At 47.4% G+C, this 26224-nt stretch overlaps 1 protein-coding gene across 2 annotated transcripts in view; it reads right to left on the bottom strand.

Annotated features, from left to right (window-relative positions):
• Positions 1-26224, bottom strand: part of LOC147116754 (transcription initiation factor TFIID subunit 4) — a 508321-nt gene that overhangs the window by 240501 nt on the left and 241596 nt on the right. For both annotated transcript variants that reach the window (XM_085991896.1, XM_085991897.1), the window contains one exon: positions 20161-20291. In XM_085991896.1, the coding sequence (XP_085848022.1) occupies positions 20161-20291 (131 nt within the window). The remainder of the gene's footprint in view (positions 1-20160; positions 20292-26224) is intronic.

The raw sequence follows: 26224 nt of genomic DNA, 5'->3' as shown, positions 1-26224 counted from the left end.
GTGAATAGCTGGGGTCCTAGCACCGATCCCTGCGGTACCCCACTAGTCACTGCCTGCCACTCGGAAAGAGACCCCTTTATTCCTAATACACCACATCCACTGGTTCTCCCTTATCTATTCTACCAGTTACATCCTCAAAAAATTCCAGTGGATTAGTCAAGCACAATTTACCTTTTGTAAATCCATGTTGACTTTGTCCGATCCTGTCACTGTTTTCCAAGTGCTCTGCTATTACATCTTTTAAAATGGACTCGAGCATTTTCCCCACTACCAATGTCAGGCTTACCGGTCTATAATTCCCCATTTTCTCTCAACCACCTTTTTTGAATAGTGGGGTAACATTAGCTACCCTCCAATCCATGGGAACTGTTCCAGAGTCTATAGAATTTTGGAAGATGACCAGCAATGCATCTACTATTTCTAGGGCCACTTCCTTAAGTACCCTAGGATGTAGATTATCAGGCCCTAGGGATTTATTGGCCTTCAATCCCGTCAATTTCCCTAACACCATTTCCCTACAAATACTGATTTAATTCAGTTCCTCCCTCTCATTAGACCCTATGTTCCCCGAGCAGCACGGTGGCATAGTGGTTAGCACTGTTGCCTCACAGCGCCAGGGACCCGGGTTCAAATCCGGCCTCAGGTGACTGTCTGTGTGGAGTTTGCACATTCTCCCCGTGTTTGCGTGGGTTTTCTCCGGGTGCTCCGGTTTCCTCCCACAGTCCAAAGATGTGCGGGTTAGGTTGATTGGCCATGATAAAAAAAGTTGACCCTTAGTGTTAGGGAGGATTAAATATGTGGGGTTACGGGGGTAGGGCTTGGGTGGGATGGCTGTCGGTGTATGGACCGGGTGCTAGGGTTTGGATGATCAGCCATGATCTCGTTGAATGGCGGAGCAGGCTCGAAGGGCCGAATGGCCTACTCCTGCTCCTATCTTCTATGTTTCTATCTCTGGGGGGTTATTTGTGTCCTCCTTTGTGAAGACAGAACCAAAGTATGTACTTAATTGAAATAACAACAGTAAATGCTGGAAAAACTCAGCAGGCCAGGCAACATCCGTGGAGAGAAAATAGAGTCGATGTTTTGGGTCTAACCCTTTTTCAAAACTCGGTCTGCCATTTCTTTGTTCCCCATTATAAATTCCCCTGATTCTGACTGCAAGGGACCTACGCTTGACTTCACCAATCTTTTTCTCTTCACATATCAATAGAAGCTTTTACAGTCAGTTTTTATGTTCCCTGAAAGCTTACTCTCATACTCTATTTTCCCCCTCTTAATTAATCCCTTTGTCCTCCTTTGTTGAATCCTAAACTGCTCCCAATCCTCAGGTTTGCTGCTTTTTCTGGCCAATTTATATGTCCTCTCCTTGGATCTTATGCTATCCCTAATTTCCCTTGTTAGCCACGGTTGAGTCACCTTTTTTGTTTTATTTTTATGCCAAACCGGGATGAACAAATTCTGTAGTTCATCCATGCGATCTTTAAATGTTTGCCATTGCCTATCCACCGTCAACCCTTTAAGTAAAATTCCCCAATCAATCCTACCCAACTCGCGCCTCATACCATCGTAGTTTCTGAGTCTCTGAGTCTCTAGTCTCTGAGTCAAATACTTCACTCTCCATCTTAACGAAGAATTCTATCATATTATGATCACTCCGCCCCAAGGGGCCTCGCACAACAAGATTGCTAATTAATCCTTTCTCATTAAATAATACCCAGTCTAAGATGGCCTGATCTCTAGTTGGTTCCTCGACATATTGGTCCAGGAAACCATCCCGTATACACTCCAGGAATTCCTCCTCCACAGTATTGTTACTAATTTGGTTAGCCCTATCTATATGTAGTCTTAAACTTAAATAAAGCCAATTACATAGGTATGAGGGGGCGAGTTGGCTAAGGTAGATTGGAAAAATAAATTTAAAGGTATGGTGATAGATAAGCAGTGGCTAGTATTTAAAGAAATATTTCATAATTCTCAACAAAAATACATTCCATTCAGAAACAAAAACTCCACGGGAAAAGTGATCCAACCGTGGCTAACTAAAGAAGTTAGGGGTAGCATTAGATTGAAAGAAGAAGCTTATAATGCTGCAAAGAATAATAGTAACCCTGAGGATTGGGAGCGTTTCAGAAACCAGCAAAGGTTGACTAAAAAATTGATAAAAAGGGAAAAAATAGAATGAGAGAAAACTAACAAGAAATATAAAAACAGATCGTAAGAGTTTCTACAAGTATGTAAAAAGGAAAAGAGTAGCAAAAGTAAACGTTGGTCCCTTAGAGGCTGAGACAGTAGAAATTATTATGGGGAATAAGGAAATGGTAGAAATGTTGAACCAACATTTTGTATCTGTCTTTACAGTAGAAGACACAAAATGCATACCAAAAATGGTGGGGGACCAAGGGTCTAATGAGGGTGAGGTACTTAACGTAATTAATATAAGTAAAGAAAAAGTACTAGAGAAACTAATGGGACTAAAAGCCGACAAATCCCCTGGACCTGACGGCCGACATCCTCGGGTTCTAAAAGAGGTGGCTGAAGCGACAGTGGCTGCCTTGGTTTTGATCTTCCAAATTCCCTAGATTCTGGAATGGTCCCAGTGGATTGGAAGGTGGCAAATGTAACGCCGCTATTCAAGAAAGGAGGGAGAGAAAAAACAGGGAACTACAGGCCAGTTAGCCTGACATCAGTCATCGGGAAAATGCTGCAATCCATTGTTAAGGAAGTGGGATCAAGTCGCTTAGAGAATCATAACATGATTAGGCAGAGTCAACATGGGTTTATGAAAGGGAAATCGTGTTTGACAAATTTATTAGAGTTTTATGAGGATGTAACTCGCAGGGTAGATAAAGGGGTACCCGTGGATGTAGTATATTTGGATTTCCAAAAGGCATTCAATAAGGTGCCACATAAAAGGTTATTACACAAGATTAGGGCTCATGTGGTTGGGGGTAATATAGTAGCATGGATAGAGAATTGGTTAACGTACAGAAAACAGAGAGTAGGGATAAACGGATTTTTTTCAGGTTGGCAGGCTGTAACTAGTGGGGTGCCACAAGGATCAGTGTTGGGGCCTCAGCTATTTACAATCTATATTAATGACCTAGATGAAGGGACCGAGTGCAACGTATCCAAGTTTGCTGATGATACAAAGCTAGGTGGGACAGTAAACTGAGGAGAACACAAAGAGTCTGCAAAGGGATATAGATAGACTAAGTGAGTGGGCAGTAAGGTGGCAGATGGAGTATAATGTAGGGAAATGTGAGGTTATTCACTTTGGTAGGAGGAATAGAAAAACAGAATATTTTTTAAATGGTGAAAAACTTTCAAATGTTGGTGTTGAGAGAGATTTGGGTGTCCTTGTGCAAGAAACACAGATAGCTAGCATGCAGGTACAGCAAGCAATAAAGGCGGCAAATGGCATGTTGGCCTTTATTGCAAGGGGGTTGGAGTATAAGAGTAAGGAAGTCTTACCACAATTGTACAGGGCCTTGGTGAGACCACACCTGGAGTACTGTGCATAGTTTTGGTCTCCTTATCTAAGGAAGGATATACTTGCCTTGGAGGCGGTGCAACGAAGGTTCATTAGATTGATTCCTGGGATGAGAGGGTTGTCCTATGAGGAGAGATTGTGTAGAATGGGCCGATACTCTCTGGAGTTTAGAAGAATGAGAGGTGATCTCATTGAAACATACAAGATTCTGAGGAGGATTGACAGGGTAGATCCTGAGAGGTTGTTTCCCCTGGCTGGAGTGTCTAGAACTAGGGGGCATTGTCTCAGGATAAGGGGTCGGCCATTTTAGACTGAGATGAGGAGGAATTTCTTCACTCAGAGGGTTGTGAATCTTTGGAATTCTCTGTCCCAGAGGGCTGTGAATGCTGAGTCTTTGAGTATATTCAAGGCTGAGATCGATAGATTTTTTGGTATCTAGGGGAATCAAGGGATATGGAGATTGGACAGGAAAGTGGAGTTGAGGTCAATGATCAGCCATGATCTTATTGAATGGTGGAGCAGGCTCGAGGGGTCGTATGGCCTACTTCTGCTCTTATTTCTTATGTTTTGACAAGGTGTATAAAGGAGAGGGAAGTGGAGAGGTTTAGGGAGGGAGTTTCAGAGAGCTGGACCCAGGCAACTGAAGGTTCTGCCACCAATGGTGGGGTGAAGGGAGAGGGCACTGCACAAAGGGTCAGAGTCAGAGGCAAGGAGCGGATACAGGGCTGTGGGAGATTGCAGAGATATGGTAGGGCAAGACCATGGAGGGATTTGAAGATGAAGAGCAAGTTTTAAATTTAATGCATTAGTGAATGGCGAGCCACTATAGGTCAGCAAGGACTGGAGTGAAGAGAGAACAGGACACAGGGTGGGACAGGATACAGGTAGAGTTTTAGACAAGTTCGTGGAGATGGAGGATGGGGTAAAAGAGAGCTGGAACTTGCATTCATATAGCACCTTTCAAATCTCAGAACATCCCGAAGCTCTTTCCAAAGAATGAAGTAGTTTTGAAGTGTGGTCACTGTTGTAATGTAGGAAACAGTAATTTAACAGCCAGATCCATAACAGCTCTTAAAAGGGAAGTGGTCAAATATTTGAAGAAGAAAGAAAGAAATGGGTGTAGGGAGGGGGCAGGGGATAGCTCTTTCAGAGAGCCAACACAAAGGTGACGGGCCGAATGGCTTTATTCACTGTAAAATTCTATGATTCTATAATCCTCTGCTCTTCATACTGCAGAACACACTCAGATTATTTTTCTCCTCTCTCTCCTCCTCCTGCCCAACAGAAAGTACGAGGGGAACACTCAGTCGTCTGAGAGGGTCTTTGTAACAACGGAGCAGAGGACAGACAGAGGAAAGGACAGCTGAGCTCGAATGCCGGTCAAAGCTGGGAACCCAAGCTCATAAATGCACCCACTCTGCTGCAAGGGTGATCTGATATTTCAATGATATTTTAATATATCCAAGTATAACACTTCTCAGTGGAATTAACATTTAATTAAATCTGTAATTTAATTTTATAATCTTTAATGAACCCTCTGCTCTTTCGAGTAATGCGGGATGCTGCCCATCCAAACAGTTTGGGAAACACCCTAGTTTGAATAAGTCAATAATGTGGGACAGGTTAAGTGTCAGCTGTGGCGCACTGGGCAGCACTCTCGCCCGAGTCAGAAGGTTGTGGGTTCAAATCCCACTCCATAGACTTGAGCACAAAAATTAGGCCGACATTCAAGTGCAGTACTGAGGGAGTGCCGCACTGTCAGAGGTGCCGTCTTTCGGATGAGACATTAAACCCGAGGCCCCGTCTGCTCTCTGCGTAAATGATCTCAATTCACTATTTCGACGAACCTCTCAGCATCGACCCTGTCAATCCCCCCTCAGAATCTTGTATGTTTCAATGAGAGCACCTCTCATTCTTCTAAACTCCAGAGAGTATCGGCCCATTCTACACAATCTCTCCTCATAGGACAGCCCTCTCATCCCAGGAATCAATCTAGTGAACCTTCGTTGCACCACCTCCAAGGCAAGTATATCCTTCCTTAGATAAGGAGACCAAATCTCTGCACAGTACTCCAGGTGTGGTCTCCGGTGTCCTGGCCAGTATTTATCCATCAATCAACATCACAAAAACAGATTCTCTGGTCATTATCACGTTGCTGTTTGTGGCAGCTTGCTGTGCGCAAATTGGCGGCTGTGTTTCCTACATTACAACAATTCAATAGTACTTCATTGGCTGCAAAGCGCTTTGGGACGTCCTGAGGTTGTGAAAGGTGCTATATAAAAAAAAGTCATTCTCTTTCATTTTTATCTAATCACATATTAATCCTGACACTGTACAATGCTAATTCAGCACAGAAACTGATGGTCGACCCACAGCTCAGCTGACACAGCCTCATCGACCAGCACATAGATACATAGAAACATAGAAGATAGGAGCAGGAGGAGGCCATTCGGCCCCTCGAGCCTGCTCCGCCATTCAATGAGATCATGGCTGATCATCCAAATTCAGTACCCTGTCCCTGCCTTCTCCCCATATCCCTTGATCCCTTTAGCCTTAAGAAATATATCTAACTCCTTCTTGAATATATTTAATGAATTGGCCTCTCCTGCCTTCTGTGGTAGAGAATTCCACAGGTTCACCACTCTCTGGGTGAAGAAATTCCTCCTCATCTCTGTCCTAAATGGTCCTTTATCCTTAGACTGTGACCCCTGGTTCTGGACTCCCCCGCCATCGGGAACATCCTTCCTGCATCTAGTCCTGTTAGAATTTTATAAGTTTCAATGAGATCCCCTCTCATTCTTCTAAACTCCAGCGAATATAAGCCTAATCGATGCAATCTCTCCTCATACGTCATTCCTGCCATCCCAAGTATCAGCCTGGTGAATCTTCGCTGCACTCTCTCTGTGGCAAGAACATCCTTCCTCAGATAAGGTGACCAAAACTGCACACAATACTCAAAAGGTGTGGTCTCACCAAGGCCCTGTACAACTGCAGCAAGACATCCTTGCTCCTGTGCTCAAATCCTCTCGCTATGAAGGCGAACATACCATTTGCCTTCTTAACCGCCTGCTGCACCTGCATGCTTACCTTCAGCGACTGGTGCACAAGGACACCCAGGTCTCGTTGCGCTTCCCCTTTTCCCAATCTATTGCCGTTCAGATAATAATCTGTCTTTCTGTTTTTGCTACCGACGTGGATAACCTCGCATTTATCCACGTTATATTGTATCTGCCATGCATCTGCCCAATCGCCCAACCTGTCCAAATCATACTGGAGTTTCTCGGCATCCTCCTCACAGCACACACGCCCACCCAGCTTTGTGTCGTCTGCAAACTTGGAGATATTACATCTAGTTCCCTTGTCTAGATCATTTATATATATTGTGAATAGCTGGGGTCCTAGCACCGATCCCTGCGGTACCCCACTAGTCACTGCCTGCCACTCGGAAAAAGACCCGTTTATTCCAACTCTTTGCTTCCTGTCTGCCGACCAGTTCTCTATCCAAGACTCAAAAGGTGTGCTCCCCTCCCCAGCACCCCCACACATTTTGAAAGTAATGTAAAGTTCAGGACAAAGTGGGGTAATATCGTCCGTCACTGTCCCTGCCTCAGCTCACCTGCTGCCAAAAAAACTTATCAATGTTTTGGTTCTCTCCAGACTTGACTATTCCAATGCCCTCCCGGCTGGCCTCCCGCCTCCCGCCCTCCGTAAACTTGAACTCATGCAAAACTCAGCTGCCCTACTCTCTGGGATTCCCCTCCCGAAGCGATGATCTGGTCATTTATCACATTGCTGTTTGTGGGAGCTTGCTGTTCATTAGAATAGTGACTATACTTCTAAAGTACATTGGCTGTAAAGCACTTTGGGATGTCCTGAGGTCGTGAAACGTGTTATATAAATGCAAGTTATTTATTTCTCTTTGTTAAATGGATATACAGGTAGACTACCTTTTATCCGAACTTCCGAAAACCGAAACCCTCTAAAAACCGAAGGTTTTTTCGTTCAGCGTAAGTCGTGCGCACGACATGACCAGAGTGGCGCATGACTTACGCTGAGCAGAGGGTCAGCGTAAGTCGTGCGCACGACCCCGACCCCCGCCGCCGACCCCCCGCCGACCCCCCCGCCAACACCCCGCCGACCCCGACTCCCGCCGACCCCCCCCGCCGACCCCGGCCCCCGCCGACCCCCCCGACCCCGACTCCCGCGAACCCCCGCCGAACCCCCCACCGACCCCGACTCCCGCCGACCCCCCCGCCGACCCCGACTCCCGCCGACCCCGACCGCCGACCCCCACCCCCGACCCCCCGCGACAAATTTCCCAATCTTATAAAATACCTTCCGAAATCCGAAATTTTCCGAAAACCGAAACACGGCTGGTCCCGAGGTTTTCGGATAAAGGATAGTCTACCTGTACCATAACACGGAAACAAGCCTTTCGGCCCAACAAGTCCATGCCGGTGTTTATGCTCCACACGAGACTCCTCCCCACCCCATTTCATCTAATCCCATCAACCTATCCTTCTATTCCTTTCTCCGTGATTTACTTATCCAGCTTCCCCTTAAATGCATCTATGGGATTCGCCTCAACCACTCCCTGTGGTAGCGAGTTCCACATTCTCACCACTCTCTGGGTAAAGAAGTTTATTCTGAATTCCCTATTGGATCGATTAGTGACCATCTTATATTTATGGCCCCTGGTTCTGGCCTCACCCACGAGTGGAAACATTTTCTCTACGTCTACTCTATCGAACCCTTTCAGTGGGTTAAAAAATAAACCTCCTGTTCTACGAATGGCCAATCCGAATCAGCTCTCGGGCTCGGTCACCAGCCTGCACAGAGTCAGCTGATCGCTGGCAGGGCGATTGCAGTTGAGTTCAGCACCCCTGGACAATGGAAGAGGAATCACACAGGGTTTCTGCTGACTTGTGCTGAAAGGTTCCCATGTGGAGTGAGTGTTATATTCTAAACGAGAGTGGCTCATATTGAATAAAATCTTGAGAAACGTGGTCATTAAAATATGTATTTGTTCTCACAATGTGGGTGAAGCACAGGGTGGCTGCCAGCATCCATGGACCTGTACCGTAGCAAGGTGTCAACAGTCTAAAGAGGGGAAATGACTGGGATGGGGAAGAGGACTGGATCATGTCTTCAGTACACAGTTACGAATAATCACAGGGGTCCGGTTCTTCTTTGAGTTTTGACAGGATATTCAACACGACAGTCGAACCTGATTCTGTCCCCACCTGACCTCCACACAAGCTCAATTCAGAAGGCTCTTCAGCCAATTCGATCACATCCTTCCAAGATACCAACCCTACAGTCAGCATCCAGTTCATTCTTAGATAGGTCCAGTGTCCTGACCTCACCAACTCTCCCTGGCAACAGGTTCCAGCTGGCGATCACCCTCTGTCTAAAGAAATACTCTCTTACATCAGTCTCATGTCTGCCCTTCACAACCCTGAACCTGCTTCTCTTGTCCTGTTCCCCGTCACATATCAAAGCATCGTTCGGGATTTACTTTCTTTATCCCGTTCACGATTTCACATAACCCTATAAAGTCCCCCTGGGTTCTTTTTGGAGGCTGACAGCACAATACCCATCAGAAGTCATTGAACAGTAATCAGCAAAGGTGCCCTACATGTTTTCTACACTCCCTAGCGCAGAAGTGCAGAGGTGAATGGTAACATTCCCAATTCAATCAGCTAACTTATTGCAGAGCAGAGATTGCACCGTGAACCCACGAACCTGTACGGCTCAGTACCACAGCAGGACAGTGCCTTTACTTACTTAAGGCCCCTCTTCAATAATGTGATCGACAACACTTAGAATGACCATCATCGTGTAAATTAATCAAATTAGTTGAAACCTGGACTGGGGCAAACTTATTAATTTCTATTCAGGAACTTCCAGTGATTGAGTGGCGGTGTTTCATGAGGTAATGAATGAGATACACCAGATTAATCTACATTACAGAATGTCCTGGAACACACGGTCCCTTTGCTTTCAAGCCAATTAAGGAATGATAGTGAAAAGACCTTTGAATAGGTTGACAGGCGTGCAAGTTCAAATTAGGCAGCAAAGAGCCTGAAAATGGACACAGAATTTGCTAATTGGGCATTTGATGAACTCGTATCCCGAACCTGATTCACTGTGAGAAGAGTCTGAGAACATCCCGCACCGCTGCTATTTGGGACTCAGCAACTCCCAAACTTCTCAGTACAGAGGAAATCGTTCTTCACCCTCCTTCCTCCCAGCTCTGTGGCACATCAGTGCGCTAACTAAATCAGGACCTGATAAAATGGAATACCAATCACTTTCGCACCAAGCCTCAGACTGGAAGCGTAAGGTCAATGGAGCTCGCACTCTCCCCATAGCAGGGCTGACTGGTGCTTAGATTCAAACAACCCCAACAGCCCAGAGGTTCATGTCAGTGGAAGCTCGTGAGCCTCGACGCCTCCAAAGACCTGCACTGTCCCTCTCTGGCTTACCTTGTGCCGTGACTGCTGCAGCTGTGCTTGAACCGTGCAGGATTCAGCTATCCAGAGATGGCAGAACTCATAGAATGATGCAGCACAGAAGGAGGCCATTCGGCCCATCCTGCCTGTGCCGGCTCTTTGAAAGAGCTGTCCAATTAGTCCCACTCCACTGCCCTGCAAATTTTTTCCCTTCAAGTACTTGAGGATGAGGAACTTACAGGGTTATGGACAAAAAGCAGTGGTGTGGGACTAACACGACGGCTCTTTCAAAGAGCCAGCACAGCACGACGGGCCAAATGGCCTCCTTCTGTGCTGTAAGTTTCTATGATTCTAAGACTCTAAGGGGGAGAAATTCGGTATTACCCCGTTTGGGGTGCAATTATCAGCCAGGTGCAAAGTTTAGTGCCTGGTGCTAATTATCGCCTCCAACTGCAAACTTGGCTTTTATCGCCCCTGGAGGTGATTGGAGCGCTAAATCAGGCACTGCACACCTGTTTTAAGGCGCAAAGGCCGAGGAGCGAGGCGCTACCTCAGAGGGCGGGCGCAGCGCAGCGCAGGTGATGTCAGTCAGCAATGGAACACAGACACAATGGCACCGGACAGTTCTTAAAGGGGAGGGTCGATCTTGCTCTCCATCCACACCCTGCTCATTGGAGCCTTGAATCTCAGCCTGGAGAGACCTGTGACTACATTTTCCAGCCAAGGACTATGGAGAGGGTGAGAGAACGAGCTCAGCGCTTCAGTGAGTGGGCCTTGGAGGCTCTGGTTGGCGCGGTGGAGCGCAGAAAATCAATACTGTACCCAGAGAGTGGCAGGAGGCCTTTGCCGTGCGAGTACAGAAGAGTGTGGAGGGAGGTGGCACAGAGCGTCTCCTCCAGGAGCACGGTGCCCAGGACCCATACTCAATGTCGCAAAAAGTTCAATGATCTCACTCGGGTCATCAGGGTGAGTGGCTTTTTTTCAATACCTCTCCATCCCTCCATTTCAACCTCACTATATGGCCAGAGGGTCTTAAAACCCCAATGCCCAACACTCATCCAACACCTATGGCCCTCTCATGAAACACACATGCACATTCCACACCTTGCATACAGTAAGGGCTATTCACCAATGGGAGGCACATCAGGCAAGACCATGGCTGCATATTTACTCAGACGCCGTCCCTTTTCTTGCAGGCCAAGCTATCTCATAACAGGAGACAGCAGCAACGGACGGGTGGAGGGAGGCCTCAGCTGCAACCCCTCAGCGATCCTGAGGCGCGCGTCCACAGGATTGTGGCAAGCCGGGTGATCGGTCCTGTCACCCCTGGAGAGGCCGACCCCGTTCAGGACAGCAATGTTAAGGTCATCAGCTTTCTCTCCTCTCTCATTCCACTTGTCCCTCGCAACACCAGCCTTTGACACTTTCAATCCAACTTACTAACTCGCTCCATCCCTTCCTCCCTTGCTGCCCCCCTGTCCTCACGCTAAAGCCACTCTTGTACCTCCCTGCTTTCAGATGGTGATTCACCAGCTGAGGAGACGGGCCCTCAAGTTGCCGGTGGGAGTGAAGCTGCAGGTGAGGAGGAAGAGGAAGCCGGAGCATCACCGTCACCCTCTCCTGAGGAAGCCCATGTCCACACTGGCACCACGTCTTCCCTGGAGGGGAGCAGGGGGGAAGGGTCTGATGAGGGTGAAGCCCCAGGGCCCAGCAGGCTGCAGCAACGCGATGGGGGTAGGGAAGCTCGGGGGCCTTCTCCCCGGAGGGAGAGTAGGCCAGCCAGTCCTGCTGCAGTGGACGCAGAGGAGGAGCGACTGACCGCTGAAATGAACACCCAGGTGGTGGACATGCACACTCAGCTCATGGGTGCAGTGGGAAGGGTGCCCGAATGCACTGATGCACTGGCAAGGAGTGTGGAGCACTACGCTGTAACACAGGCGGATGCCACGCAAATGCTTAGTGCTGCAATTCAGTCACTGGCTGCCGTGCTGCAATTCAGTCACTGGCTGCCGTGCTGCAATTCAGTCACTGGCTGCCGTGATCCAATCTCTGACTGCTCTCATGCAGACTCAGATTGAGGCCACGCAAGCACTGACTGCTGCCATCCTCGCTGGTTTGGACACATTTCCCCAGGGCTCTCACGGTGCCGCAGCAGGCCAGCAATCTGTGCTCCAGCAGATTGCTCTGGATGCTGAGGTGCTGCCCCGTGGGAGTGCCAGTGTGTCGGTCGAGCAGGGAGTTGCTGTCCTCTCTCAAGATGACAGCATTCCTGCTGCCACCACTGTCACTTCTCCACTGCACTTGCACTGGGCCTGTAGCCTAGACTGCTACCGCCCATGCAGAGTTGGTGCAGTCTGCAGCCAGGCCCTCCAGGCCCAGAGCTTGTCGAGGCCGTCCTTCAAGGGCATCTGCAGTCTCAGGTTCTGACAATCAGCAGCCTTCCACGAGCCTTGCTGCAGCCACTGGGGCCCATTAAGGAGGAGCAGTAAGGTGGGAAGGGGGGAAGTGCGCAAGGGAAGGAGATCACCCTCGAAGGGCAAAAAGTAGGAGGTGTGACAAAATGTTGGGAATTTTTTTATTAAAGGCCGAGGTTCTTGTTCAAACTTTTGTTTAGTGTTTTGGACATTACCTCTAGGTTGTGAGAACCAGTTATATTAATTAATGATTTTCTGTGTTTGTTTCTATTAGTTTGTCATGAAGAAATGACACACACAGAGTTTGTAAAATAAAAAAGTTTTGTATTCAAAATGCACAGGTTTGGCCTTTGGAATCATTGCTGCCTTGGCCGGCTTTGGGGTTGCGGGTTGCTTTCCATCATGCCAGAAGCCATTTCCTCAGTAGGGGCCTAGAAGAGGCTTGTTATCAGTCGCTGACGGACGGCCCTTGCAGTTTCAACATTGTGGGCCTCCCTCCTCCTCCACCTCCTCTGGTGGTGCTCCAAGGCCTGGTGCCATTGGCTGGGTCCTGAGGATTGGCAGGTTATGCAGCATGCAGCACACAACTATGAAGAGGGAGACTCGCTCAGGCGAGTACTGCAGGACTTCTCCTGAGTGGTCCAGACAGCAGAACCATTGCTTGAGCACGCCGATCGTCTGCTCAACGATGTTCCTGGTGGCGAGATGACTCTCATTGTACCGCAGCTCAGCAGGGGTGTTGAGGTTACGGAGCGGTGTCATCAGCCAGGTGGAGTGGATAACCCTTGTCCCCAAGGAGCTAACCACCTGGGTGATGCGGTGCCTGGAAAAGTTCTGGCACAGGATGAAAGCATCGTGGCTGCTGCCAGGATAGCGGGCATTGACAGCAAGTATCAGCTGTCTGTGGTCACAGACCAACTGGACGTTTAAGGAGTGGAACCCCTTGCGGTTTCGGAAAACCTCTGCATTTTCATGCGGTGCCCGCAATGCCACATGCGTGAAGTCAATGGCGCCCTGCACCATGGGGAAGCCCGCTATCCTCGCAAAGCCCAATGCGCGTTCATGCTGTTTCACCCGGGTCATCGGGAAAGAGATGTACTGGCGTCTCCTTTTAGAGGGCATTTGTGACCTGACAGATACAGCAATGGACTGCGAACTGGGAGATATTGGCGATGTCCCCAGTAGCTGCTTGAAAGGAGCCGGTTGCATAAAAGTTGAGAGCCACTGTTATCTTCACTGCCACCGACAGAGGCGTCCTGCTCCTCAGTTGAGGCTGCAGATCTGGCTGCAGCAGGTGGCAGAGCTCAGTGACCACCTCCTTGCTGAAGCGCAGCCTGCGCAAACACTGCTCCTCAGACAAATGAATGTAGGAGAATTGTTCCCGGAATACCCTGGGAGGGTAAGGTCTCCTGTGCAGAGGCCTGTTTGCCCTCCTCCATCTGGCCATGATTGCCGCTCTCTCTCTGTTGCCTCCGATTCTGCAGGTGCAGGACGACGCCCAGAGTCAGTGCAGCCCCCCTAGTCTCTTGGCAATCGAAGTAATGAAGGTCAAATCCAAAAGGACCTGCAAAGTGATGCTCAGTAGCCAAAACTACTTCACACAGCGTTGACTCTATGCAGAAGTCTCTCTCTCTCTCTCTCTCAGAATCTCTCTCTCTCTCAGAATGAGTGGTGCAAAAATGTCTACCACAGAAAAAGCCAGGAAGAGGGCGCCTTTAAATAGCAGCCCCCGCCCCCCCACCCCAGCCCCTCACCGACTGGGAAACGTTCCAGTCTCCCTGTCATTGCTTGCGCCAGGCGGAACGGAGGGCGGCGCCACCAGGGCGTTGCACGCTGGACTGACGTCACAGGAGGCGCAAACCAGCCGAATTTTTCCCCCCCAAATATATATCCCATTTTCTTTTGTTGGAGGAAATTTTAAAATGGCACCGTAGTGCCTGCTGAAATACTTGACATTCATTGACATTTTGCAGACACTGGCATAACAGACAGCTGACTTGATCTGCTTACACCAAACGTGTGATGTCACTTGTACAGAACAGTAATATAATTAAGTTGTTTGCTAATAATATAATCAACTTGTTTTTGACAGAATGTGATTAAGGGTTGCTAAGGTATCGGATTGGCCAAAGTTAAAGGATGCTAAAGTACCAGGTTGGCCAAGGAATTAATGTAATATGGTATCTTTCCTGTTTTTAAATTGTATAAAAGGAGCGCGGCTGCTATTGTAAAGCTGAGAAGCTGGCGATTGCACCAAGGGGGTGTATAGCACTTCTCCCAGAGCGCTCTGTAAATAAAAGTGTACTCGCACATTCCAGCAAAGTCCGCAGTAGTCTGAGTTTATTGCTCTATAAGTCGAAGTTGGGTATACGTCGACCCTGTATATCACTGGGTCCGTTCAGGCTCCAATTCGGCGGTAACACTTTTAAAAGTTATTATTGAATCTGCTTCCACCAGCCTTTCAGGCAGTGAAACTCATCTGCCAATTGAAACGTTAAACACAACAAGGCAATGAGATGGTGATCTGTAACCAAACCTGCCGGAGGAGAACCCAGTAATCTACCCTTGTGACTGCTGCACCAACTCAAACAATATAGGAGCACGATTCCTGGCATGAGGGCAAGTGTCCATTTTTCTACTCCCATCTCTTTCCAGAACTCTCATGTGCCAAGCACTGTATCACGGCTCAGAAGGCAGAATGGTGAACTGTCCCTGGGCTCAATCAATGGCACTTTGGCACTGAGTACCTGGAGGGTATGAGACAGGAATGCTCCCCTTCCCTGTAGGGTTGCACTGCAAATCTAAAAGGATGCTTCGCCTACACCCTGTTCCCCAGTAAATCCACAAACTACTGGTCACCCTGACTCAGTGTATTGGAGTTATACTGCCAGGCAGCACCCCGACAGAAATCAGCTGGCTGAAATATTTCAGAAATTCTTGAAGTAGGATACTGGGTTGTTTTTTCCTTCCTTCGAATAAAACAAGTTTACACTGTTCTCTGTGAAATGGGCTCACGGTTCAAATGGACCACTGCAAATTATTCAACCTGCGCTCTTGCATCAGAACCTTGGAGAGGGTGCAGAGGAACTTTACTGGAATGGTACCAGGGATGGGGGACTTTAGTTATGTGGAGCGGCTGGAGAAGTTGGGGTTGTTCTCCTTCGAGCAGAGAAGGTTAAGAGGAGATTTGATAGAGGTGTTAAAAATTATGAAGAGTTTTGATAGAGTAAATAAGGAGAAACTGTTTCCTGTGGCAGGAGGGTCGGTAACCAGAGGACACAGATTTAAGGTGATTGGCAAAAGAACCACAGGGGAGATGAGGAAACATTATTCTACACAGCGAGTTGTTGTGATCTGGACTGTGCTGCCTGAAACGGCGGTGGAAGCAGATTCAATTGTGACTTTCAAAAAGTATTTGTATAAATACTTGAAAAGGAAAATTTGCAGGGCTGTGGGGAAAGAGCAATGGCGTGGGATGAATTGGAGAGTTTTTCAAAGAGCCAGCACAGGCACGATGGGCAGAATGGCCTCCTTCTGCGCTGTATCATTCTATGAACTTAACACCGTCCTCCACTTCCAGACCATTACCACCTGGTAACCCAATCCCAAGAATACTCCCTGGATAATGCTGCCAGATTGGGGGCATTACCCAATTTAACTAACACCACCAGCTTGACAATAGTTGGCAAGGGCATCAGAGAATTTTTGACTTCTTACCCATCAGAAACAACCCAAGGGTTAGAGCAGGGCAGTGCTCAGCACACGACACCATGCTTTAGCTGCATGATTTAAAATAAGATACAAACTAACTAACAGCTGGGGACTGCGAGCATTTACAACTCCCCATTAAATGCACCGTGCATTCAAATCAAGCCTGACCGCATTTCCCTCGGATTGTTCTGGAACAAATCAAAGGTCAAGCCAAAGGGTATCCACCACCCTACATCAAGCACAGCTTCTCCCAGAGAGTTACCGAGCTCATTTGTTCCAGCCTGCACAGCAACAGGAGGCAGCGAGGAATCCAAACAGCACACACTTCACTCTTGTGGTTTATGGACATCTTAATCCCTCCCCACCATGAGGTATCTGACTTTGTGGCCACTCCCACATCTCGGTTAATCGATACGTGCTCACGATTCCACGCCCCCAACCATGTCTCACTGGGTAAATGCACTGTCCAGTGCCATACAGATCGGGAAGTCCCAGGATCAGCCCATGGGTCTGCGCTGACTCGTTAGAACAATGGCGATTAGAGACAGCTTGATTCCGGATCCCCAGACACTCCTCTCTATTATACTGAAGGTTTCAGTTGAAAGATGAGCTTTGGCAGTCTCTGGAGGGCTGAATCGCGCACTGTCCACACTCTCCAATGATTGTGATCATTGTACGAGGTAACCCAGAGTGAACCGTGCAGATCAGTGGAGAGGGCGAGGTTCCATGCACATTAACCTCGAGGCTGCTGGCTCTTCTCTCCTAAGGTCAACGCAGATCACAAGACAAAATAAAAGAGGGTTTTCAAAATTATGAAAGGATGGGACAACGTAGATAGAAGCAGAGGGTTTCCAGCAGTTGAGGGATCGAGAACGAGGAGCCAGAGATACAAGATTAAATGCAAGAGATTTAGAACAAAGGGCAGCAGAAACTTCTTCACACAGAGTTGTGAGGCTGTGGAATTCACCCCCAGGGTTCGTGGTTCAGGTAGAAACTAGGTCAATATTAAGACTGGATAAATGGAAATGGGAAAGGAAAGGGGATTAAAGGGATGGGGAACAGAGCAGGTAGTTGTGATTAGGACTATTTGCTCGTCTGGAGGGGAAACTCTGATATGCTTGTAGTGTCAGCCGTGGCTCAGTGGGCAGCACTCTCTCTCTCACCTCTGAGTCAGAAGGTTGTGGGTTCAAGTCCCGCTCCAGAGACTTGAGCACAAAAATCTAGGCTGACACTCCAGTGCAGTGCTGAGGGAATGCTGCACTGCTGAAGGTGCTGTCTTTTGGATGAGACGTTAAACCGAGGCCCCGTCTGCTCTCTCAGGTGGATGTAAAAAATCCTATGGCACTATTTTGAAGACGAGCAGGGGAGTTCTCCCCGGTGTCCTGGCCAACATTTATCCCTCAATCAACATCACCAAAAACAGATTACCTGGTCATTATCACATTGCTGTTTGTGGGAGCTTGCTGTGCGCAAATTGGCTTCCGTGTTTCCCACATTACAACAGTGACTACACTTCAAGAAGTACTTCATTGGCTGTAAAGCACTTTGGGAAGTCCGGTGGTCGTGAAAGGCGCTATAGAAATGCAAGTCTTCATTTCCAGTTGGGGTGATTGGCCTGTTTCCGTGCAGTAACCCCCAAAAAGCTGTGGAAGCTTGGGGTCAATTGAAAAATTGAAAACTGGGATTGACAGGTTTTTGCTGGGCAAGGGATTAAGGGTTACGGAACCAAGGCAGAAAAATAGAGTTAAGATACGGATCAGCCAGGGTCTAACTGAATGGCAGAACGGGCTGTCGGGGTGTCGCCGGAGTAGAAAGGGAGAAAATAAATATAAGCCAGACACCTGCTCCTGCTGGAAAGCCCATGAGTGGACACCAGGTGAGGATTGGAGCAAATCTCGGCTGTGAAAATCTCCATGGCTGAACAGCGAACCGAGGCACACCATTTGGACTCTCAGGTGAAGAACGCCCCCTCGTGTAAGGGACGGGAAGAGTAACCCCAGCCAGAATCAATGCTTCCAGGAGAGGAAGGAAGAGAACAAACCAGTAATAAACGCAAAATAGAAATAAGCTTTTTCTGCATCTCGTTAAATAATTTTTTTTTTTTAATCATCCTGATCAGCAAATAGCTGCACAAGCATTCTTCCTGAATCATAGAATGGTTACAGCACAGAAGGAAGCCATTCGGCCCGTCGAGCCCTCTGCAGAAGCACTTCAGCGAGTCCCACTCCCCCGCCCTTTCCCCGGAGCCCTGCCAATGTTTTTCTTCAGGTACTTATCCAATTCCCTTTTGAAAGCCACGATTGAATCTGCCTCCACCACCCGCTCAGGCAGTGCATTCCAGATCCTAACCACTCGCTGAGTAAAAAGGTTTTTCCTCATGTCGCCTTTGGTTCTTTTGCCAATCACCTTATCATCAAAGTTTAGCTGTTGCTTGCAATGTGAGAGTCAATTCATGGCACAAGTATTTATATATTTTTTTGAAAGTCTTTTGCTCTTAACATCTGGTGCTGCAAAGCTAGCTGCGCTAATGCAAACTGCTTTGGTTTATTCTGCTGGTAACCACACAGAGAATACTACAACACCACATCAAACCTGACCTCAATTTTATCCTTTGAGGGAAGGAGTGTATCAATCACAAGCCACACAAGCCCAAGAGACACGGAGACACGTATTTTAGAAGTTGCTGTGAGATTGAGAGTACGAGTTGCCCCTTTATGCCTGTTTCTGTGCCCTTCAAATATACGCGTGTCATTTCTCGGAGATTTGTTTTGCTGATATTTTCTCTCTGTTCCCACCCCCACGAAAGCGTCATCTTCTGCTGCGGGGGAGGGGGGGGGGCAGTTCCACAGAATGGACTGCCGTCTGGTACCTGGTCACTCTCCACGTGTAAGCTTAGGCAGTGCCTGTCAGAAGATTTAATCGCTCCTGGGGGGAGGGGGGGGTGATGGCCAACCATAACCAACTCCGGTCCTGCACCCCTCCACCACCCACCCCGACAACATCCACACGTGCACTTTTCCACAGGAGTCACCGGCGAGTGATCGGGAGCATGGACCCAGGGTGATTCTCTCCCCTCCACCGCCCTGGAAGGCTGGGGTTAAATAAACTGGCCCTCGCGCTGGACCGGCCAAGATCCGCAAACCCGGCACTGACCAGGACCCAAGGTTTTTCTCCCTGTGGCTCAGTTACATTTTGCCTTTAGCAAATGGGGAAACTCATTAGCTTCTCAAAAGAACAAAAACGGCAATACAACACTGACTTTGCAGGCTGCTCCTGGGAAATAAAAATTTATGTCAATTCTATATATACCTAAAAAAAAAATCAGCAAGCAGCTCCCCTGATGGTTCTATTGGTCACTGCATCGCCGAGTAAGACACCGGACTGCCTTACCCGCTCCCAGTCAGGATCACACAGATGACTGGCTGCGTGGGCGAGGGACTAGCCTGCTGCTGCTGCCTGTGAAACTGGACCCTAGACAGATTCCGTGTCTTTAGAGGAGGAGGCAAATTACAGGAGAGACTTGCATTTATATCATACTCAAATCTCTTTCCAGCCAATTAAGTACTTTTCAAGTGTAGTCACTGTTGTAATGTGGGAAACGTGGCAGTCAATTTGCGCACAGCAAGCTCCCACACACAGCAATGAGGTAATGACCAGATCATCTGTTTTACTGATATCAGTTGAGGGATAAATATTGTCCAGAACACCGGGGAGAATTTCCCTGCTCCTCTTCAAATAGTGCCACAGGATCTTTTGCATCCACCTGAGAGAGCAGACGGAGCCTCGGTTTAAAGTCTCATCCGAAAGACAGTACTTCTGTCAGTGTAGCACTCCCTCAGTACCGCACTGGAGTGTCGGCCTAGATTTCTGTGCTCAAGTCTCTGGAGTGGGACTTGAACCCACAACCTTCTGACTCACAGCCGAGAGCATTACCCACTCTGCCATAACTGGCACCTTCAAACCATGAGTGCATTATTTCAAAACAGCAACAAACTGCACGGCAGCAGTCCAACATCATAAGCACCAGTTTAAAATAAGACAAACAAATAATAACAGCCTCGCCAAGCACAGGGCCAGCTGCTCCACGTACCTTGTGTGTTTCCATTCTGTGTTGTGCTATTGATGTCAGTTTTCCAATGACCGTTTTTAACCGTTCTTGCGTTGCGTGTGAAACCGTGTTTACTATGTCAACGGGAACGTCCGTGATTCCAAACCTTTTAGCTGCAAAACATTTTGTTTGAAATATATTCTCAATTTTTTATTTTAAAACAAGGACGTTTATTCAACCAAATTAAAAACGTCAAATAAAATAACTTAACACCACTGACATGAATCAACTGAGTGGCCTGCGGGTGGCGCTGTCCAGGGAGAGTATAAATACTCGGGCACGGGCCCAGCTTGCGCAGGACATTCTTAACAGGAACTAGTGAAGGACACAACTAGACCTCCATGTTGTAAAACAGTTGATTAAAGCTTTGTTTAACGCTTAGACCAAGTGCCCAGTAGTTTTCTTACGTCAACCACCATGGTCTCCCCCTGCCAAATGGCCCTTTCTTCTGTCTCGCTGGGGCTTTGATACAAGTCGCCATGCTAATCACTGATCCAGGTGCAAGGATGACCATCAACAGCCTCGACCACCACCTATCCCGTGACCTCCACCCTAAAGCAGGGAGAAAGGCATCGAACGGCCAAACCCATCCACAAGGTATGTGAACACAACATTCAGGACCGATGAGGCGCGACACCACCTGGGCATAAGAACATAAGAAACAGGAGCAGGAGTCGGCCAATCGGCCCCTCGAGCCTGCTCCGCCATTCAATAAGATCATGGCTGATCCAATCTTGGCCTCAACGCCACTTCCCGCTCTCTCCCCATACCCCTCGACTCCCCTGTAGTTCAAATGTCTGTCAATCTCCACCTTGAATATATTCAGTGACTCCGCCTCCACAGCTCTCTGGGGTAGAGAATTCCAAAGATTCACGAGCCTCAGAGAAGAAATTCCTCCTCATCTCCGTCTTAAATGGGCGACCCCTTATTCTGAAACTATGCCCCCTTGTTCTAGATACCCCCACTAGAGGAAACATCATCTCAGCACCTACCCTGTCAATCCTCCAGCGGGGAAACAGGGGAGAGACTGCCCACTGAACGGAAATGCAAGGAGACCAGCTCATGCAATGTACAGCACAGAAACAGGCCAAACGGCCCAACTGATCTGTGTCAGTATTCATGCTCCACACGAGCCTCCTTTCATCCCTCTACCTCTCACCCGATCGGCATATCCTTCTATTCCTTTCTCCCTCGTGTTTTTCTAGCTTCCCCTTTCTTCGGCAGCACCTCCCAAACCCGCAACCTCTACCACCTAGAAGGACATGGGCAGCAGGCACTTGGAACACCACCGCCTCCAAGTTCACCTCCAAGTCACACACATAGAAACATAGAGGATAGGAGCAGGAGTAGGCCATTAGGTCCCTCAAGCCTGCTCTGCCATTTAATGAGATCATGGCTGATCATCCAAATTCAGTACCCTGTCCCTGCTTTCTCCCCATATCCCTTGATCCCTTTATCCTTAAGAAATATATCTAACTCCTTCTTGAATATATTTAAAGAATTGGCCTCAACTGCCTTTTGTGGTGGAGAATTCCACAGGTTCACCATTCTCTGGGTGAAGAAATTCCTCCTCATCTCTGTCCTAAATGGCTTACCCCTGTGGTGATTATTCCTTGATTAGTAAAAGTATTGTGATTCGTTGTTTGTTAACTGCCTTGGGATATGTGTTGTAATCTCATTGGTAGTTGATGATCACATGATGTGTTGTGGCTACCTTAAATTCAGTCCTTTTCTAGCTTTAGTTGGGACTGGATGTGGAAAGATATGCTGCTGATTTTAAAGTTAATAAAGCCTAGCTTTGGAAGGCCAATCTATTCTTTATTTCAACCCCTTAGCTTTAGACTGTGACCCCTGGTTCTGGATTCCCCCGCCATCGGGAACATCCTTCCTGCATCTAGTCTGTCTAGTCCTGTTAGAATTTTATAAGTTTCAATGAGATCCCCTCTCATTCTTCTAAACTCCAGCGAATATAAGCCCAAGGTGTGGTCTCACCAAGGCCCTGTACAACTGCAGCAAGACATCCTTATTCCTGTACTCAAACCCTCTCGCTACGAAGGCCAACATACCATTTGCCTTCTTAACCGCCTGCTGCACCTGCATGCTTATCTTCAGCGACTGGTGCACAAGGACACCCAGGTCTCATTGCACTTCCCCTTTTCCCAATCTATTGCCGTTCAGATAATAATCTGCCTTCCTGTTTTTGCCACCAAAGTGGATAACCTCACATTTATCCACATTATACTGCATCTGCCCAATCACCCAACCTGTCCAAATCATACTGGAGTTTCTCGGCATCCTCCTCACAGCACACACGCCCACCCAGCTTTGTGTCATCTGCAAACTTGGAGATATTACATCTAGTTCCCTCGTTTTGATCATTAATATATAATGGCCCAGAAATTCGGGTCGGGGGCTTCCCGCAGGTGTAAGCCCCCGACCTGCACTTAACTTGCGCGCCGGCTGTTGAGCCGCGTGGGATTCCGATCCTGGGCCTGCTCCAACTGCCGGCGCGCAGTGCTTGCGTATCCCAGCGGCGCAGTTAGTTCGATGCGTCCCCTGGGATCACGTGGGCCATGGAGAGCCAATCGGAGCAGGGAATGCCCATTCATAAGTCTTATAAATACTACGGGCCTCAAAACATCACTAAATCTTCAAATAATTTTTTTTTTTTAAATCACAATTTTTAAATAAACTATAAATTACATGAAATAACTATTTTAAACAATAATTTAAATTTTTGAAAAAAATAATTTTATTTTCTAACGGGGCTAAAAATAAACTTACCTTGCTTTAAAGTATTTAAAAATAATAAACCTGTGGAAAAAATGTTTTAATTTTAATTAATTCACCACTTACCTTGTAAAAAGCAGGCTTTACGCCTGCTTTTTATATATGTAACTTCTGGAGACTTACCTTCCCGGGAAAACCTGCAAAAAAAACGTAAGTTCGATGCGCACACGCAGCCTCTCCCGCGCATGCGTTCGAACTCTGAACCCTTTCTTTCAGGGGAACGGAAGTGCCGGTTTCCCGCGCATGTGCAGTGCATGCAGGAAACCGGCACTTCCATTGCGCCTACAGGTGAGTACTCCGTGCGTACTCACCCGTGAAGACCTGAATTTCTGGGCCATTGTGAATAGCTGGGGTCCTAGCACCGATCCCTGCGGTACCCCACGTGTGACTGCCTGCCAATCGGAAAAAGGCCCGTTTATTCCAACTCTTTCCTTCCTGTCTGCCAACCAGCTCTCTATCCAAGACAGTACCTTACCCCCAATCCCATGTGCTTTAACTTTGCACACTAATCTCTTATGCGGGACCTTATCGAAAGCCTTCTGAAAGTCCAAATACACCACATCCACTGATTCTCCCTTATCTATTCTACCAGTTACATCCTCAAAACATTCCAGTAGATTAGTCAAGCACGATTTACCTTTTGTAAATCCATGTTGACTTTGTCCGATCCTGTCACCGTTTTCCAAGTGCCCTGCTATTACATCTTTTATAATTGACTCTAGCATTTTCCCCACTACTGATGTCAGGCTTACCGGCCGGTCTGTAATTCCCCGTTTTCTCTCTACCACCATTTTTAAATAGTGGGGTTACATTAGCTAACCTCCAATCCATGGGAACTGTGCCAGACTCTATAGAATTTTGGAAGATGACCAGCAATGCATCTGCTATTTCTAGGGCCACTTCCTTAAATACCCTAGGATGTAGATTATCAGGCCCTGGGGATTTATCGGCCTTCAATCCCGTCAATTTCCCTAACATCATTTCCCTACAAATGCTGATTTCATTCAGTTCCTCCCTCTCATTAGACCCTATGTTCCCCGACATCTCTGGGAGGTTATTTGTGTCCTCCTTTGTGAAGACAGAACCAAAGTATATATTTAATTGGTCAGACATTTCTTTGTTCCCCATTATAAATTCCCCTGATTCTGACTGCAAGGGACCTACGCTTGACTTCACCAATCTTTTTCTCTTCACATATCTGTAGAAGCTTTTACAGTCAGTTTTTATGTTACCTGCAAGCTTACTCTCGTACTCTATTTCCCCCCTCTTAATTAATTCCTTTGTCCTCCTTTGCTGAATCCTAAACTGCTCCCAATACTTAGGTTTGCTGCTTTTTCTGGCCAATTTATATGTCCTCTCCTTGGATCTGATGCTATCCCTAATTTCCTTGTTAGCCACGGTTGCGCCACCTTTTTTGTTTTATTTTTATGCCAAACAGGGATGAACAAATTCTGTAGTTCATCCATGCGATCTTTAAATGTTTGCCATTGCCTATCCACCGCCAATCCTTTAAGTAACGTTCCCCAATCTATCCTAGTCAACTCGCGCCTCATACCATCGTAGTTTCCTTTATTTAAATTCAGGACCCTAGTCTCTGAGTCAACTACTTCACTCTCCATCTTAATGAAGAATTCTATCATATTATGATCGCTCCTCCCCAAGGGGCCTCGCACAACAAGATTGCTAATCAATCCTTTTTCATTACATAATACCCAGTCTAAGATGGCCTGATCTCTAGTTGGTTCCTCGACATATTGGTCCAGGAAACCATCCCATATACACTCTAGGAATTCTGCCTCCACAGTATTGTTACTAATTTGGTTAGCCCAATCTATATGTAGATTAAAGTCACCCATGATAACTGTTGTGCCCTTATTGCACGCGTCTCTAATTTCCTGTTTAATGCCATCCCCAACCTCAGCATTACTGTTTGGGGGTCTGTATACAACTCCCACTAACGTTTTCTTCCCCTTGGTATTTCTCAGCTCTACCCATACAAATTCCACATCATCAGAGCTAATATCCTTCCTTACTATTGTGTTAATCTCCTCTTTAACCATCAATGCTACCCCACCTCCTTTTCCTTTTTTCCTGACCTTCCTGAATATTGAATACCCCTGGATGTTGAATTCCCAGTCTTGGTCACCCTGGAGCCTTGTCTCCGTGATCCCAATTATATCATATCCGTTTACATCTATTTGCGCAGCTAATTCATCCACCTTATTATGAATGCTCCTCGCATTAAGACACAAAGCCTTCAGGCTTGTTTTTTTAACACTCTTAGTCCTTTTAGAATTATTATTTACTGTGGCCCTGTTTGATTTACACCCTTGATTTCTCTGCCTTCCACTTTTGCTTTTCTCCTTCCTGTCTTTTGCTTCTATTCTTGCTTCACTTTCCTCTGTCTCCCTGCACAGGTTCCCAACCCCCTGCCATTTTAATTTAAACCCTCCCCAACAGGACTAGCAAACACTCCCCCTAGGACATCGGTCCCGGTCCTGCCCACGTGCAAACTGTCCAGTTTGTACTGGTCCCACCTCCCCCAGAACCGGTTCCAATGTCCCAGGAATTTGAATCCCTCCCACTTGCACCATTCCTCTAGCCACGTATTCATCTGAAATATCCTTCTATTTCTACTCTGACTAGCACATGGCACTGGTAACAATCCTGGGATTACTACCTTTGAGGTCCTATTTTTTAATTTACCTCCTAACTCCCTATATTCAGCTTTTAGGACCTCATCCCGTTTTTTTACCTATATCGTTGATACCTATATGCACGACGACAGCTGGCTGTTCACCCTCCACCTCCAGAATGCCCTGCAGCCGCTCCAAGACATCCTTGACCTGTGCACCAGGGAGGCAACATACCATCCTGGAGTCTCGTTTGCGGCCGCAGAAACACTTATCTATTCCCCTTGCAATAGAATCCCCTATCACTATAGCTCTCCCGCTCTTCTTCCTCCACCATGCTGACTTGGAAATATATCACTGATGCTTCATTATCACTGGGTCAAAATTCTGGATTTCCCTCCCTAACGGCACTGTGGGAGTACCTTCACCTCACAGACTGCAGTGTTTCAAGAAGGCGGCTCACCACCACCTTCTCAAGGACAATTAGGGATGGGCAATAAATGCTGGCCTTGCCAGAGACACCCACATCCCAGGAACGAATAAAAAATAATGCATCTATGCTATTCGCCTCCAGTACTCCTTGTGGTACTGAATTTCACATGCTCACCACTCTTGTGTACTGA

Source organism: Somniosus microcephalus, chromosome 6 (genome assembly GCF_052327205.1).
Source record: "Somniosus microcephalus isolate GS21.2 chromosome 6, FLI_Smic_1.0, whole genome shotgun sequence".
NCBI lineage: Eukaryota > Metazoa > Chordata > Chondrichthyes > Squaliformes > Somniosidae > Somniosus > Somniosus microcephalus.
This window is presented reverse-complemented; position numbering and strand designations above follow the sequence as displayed.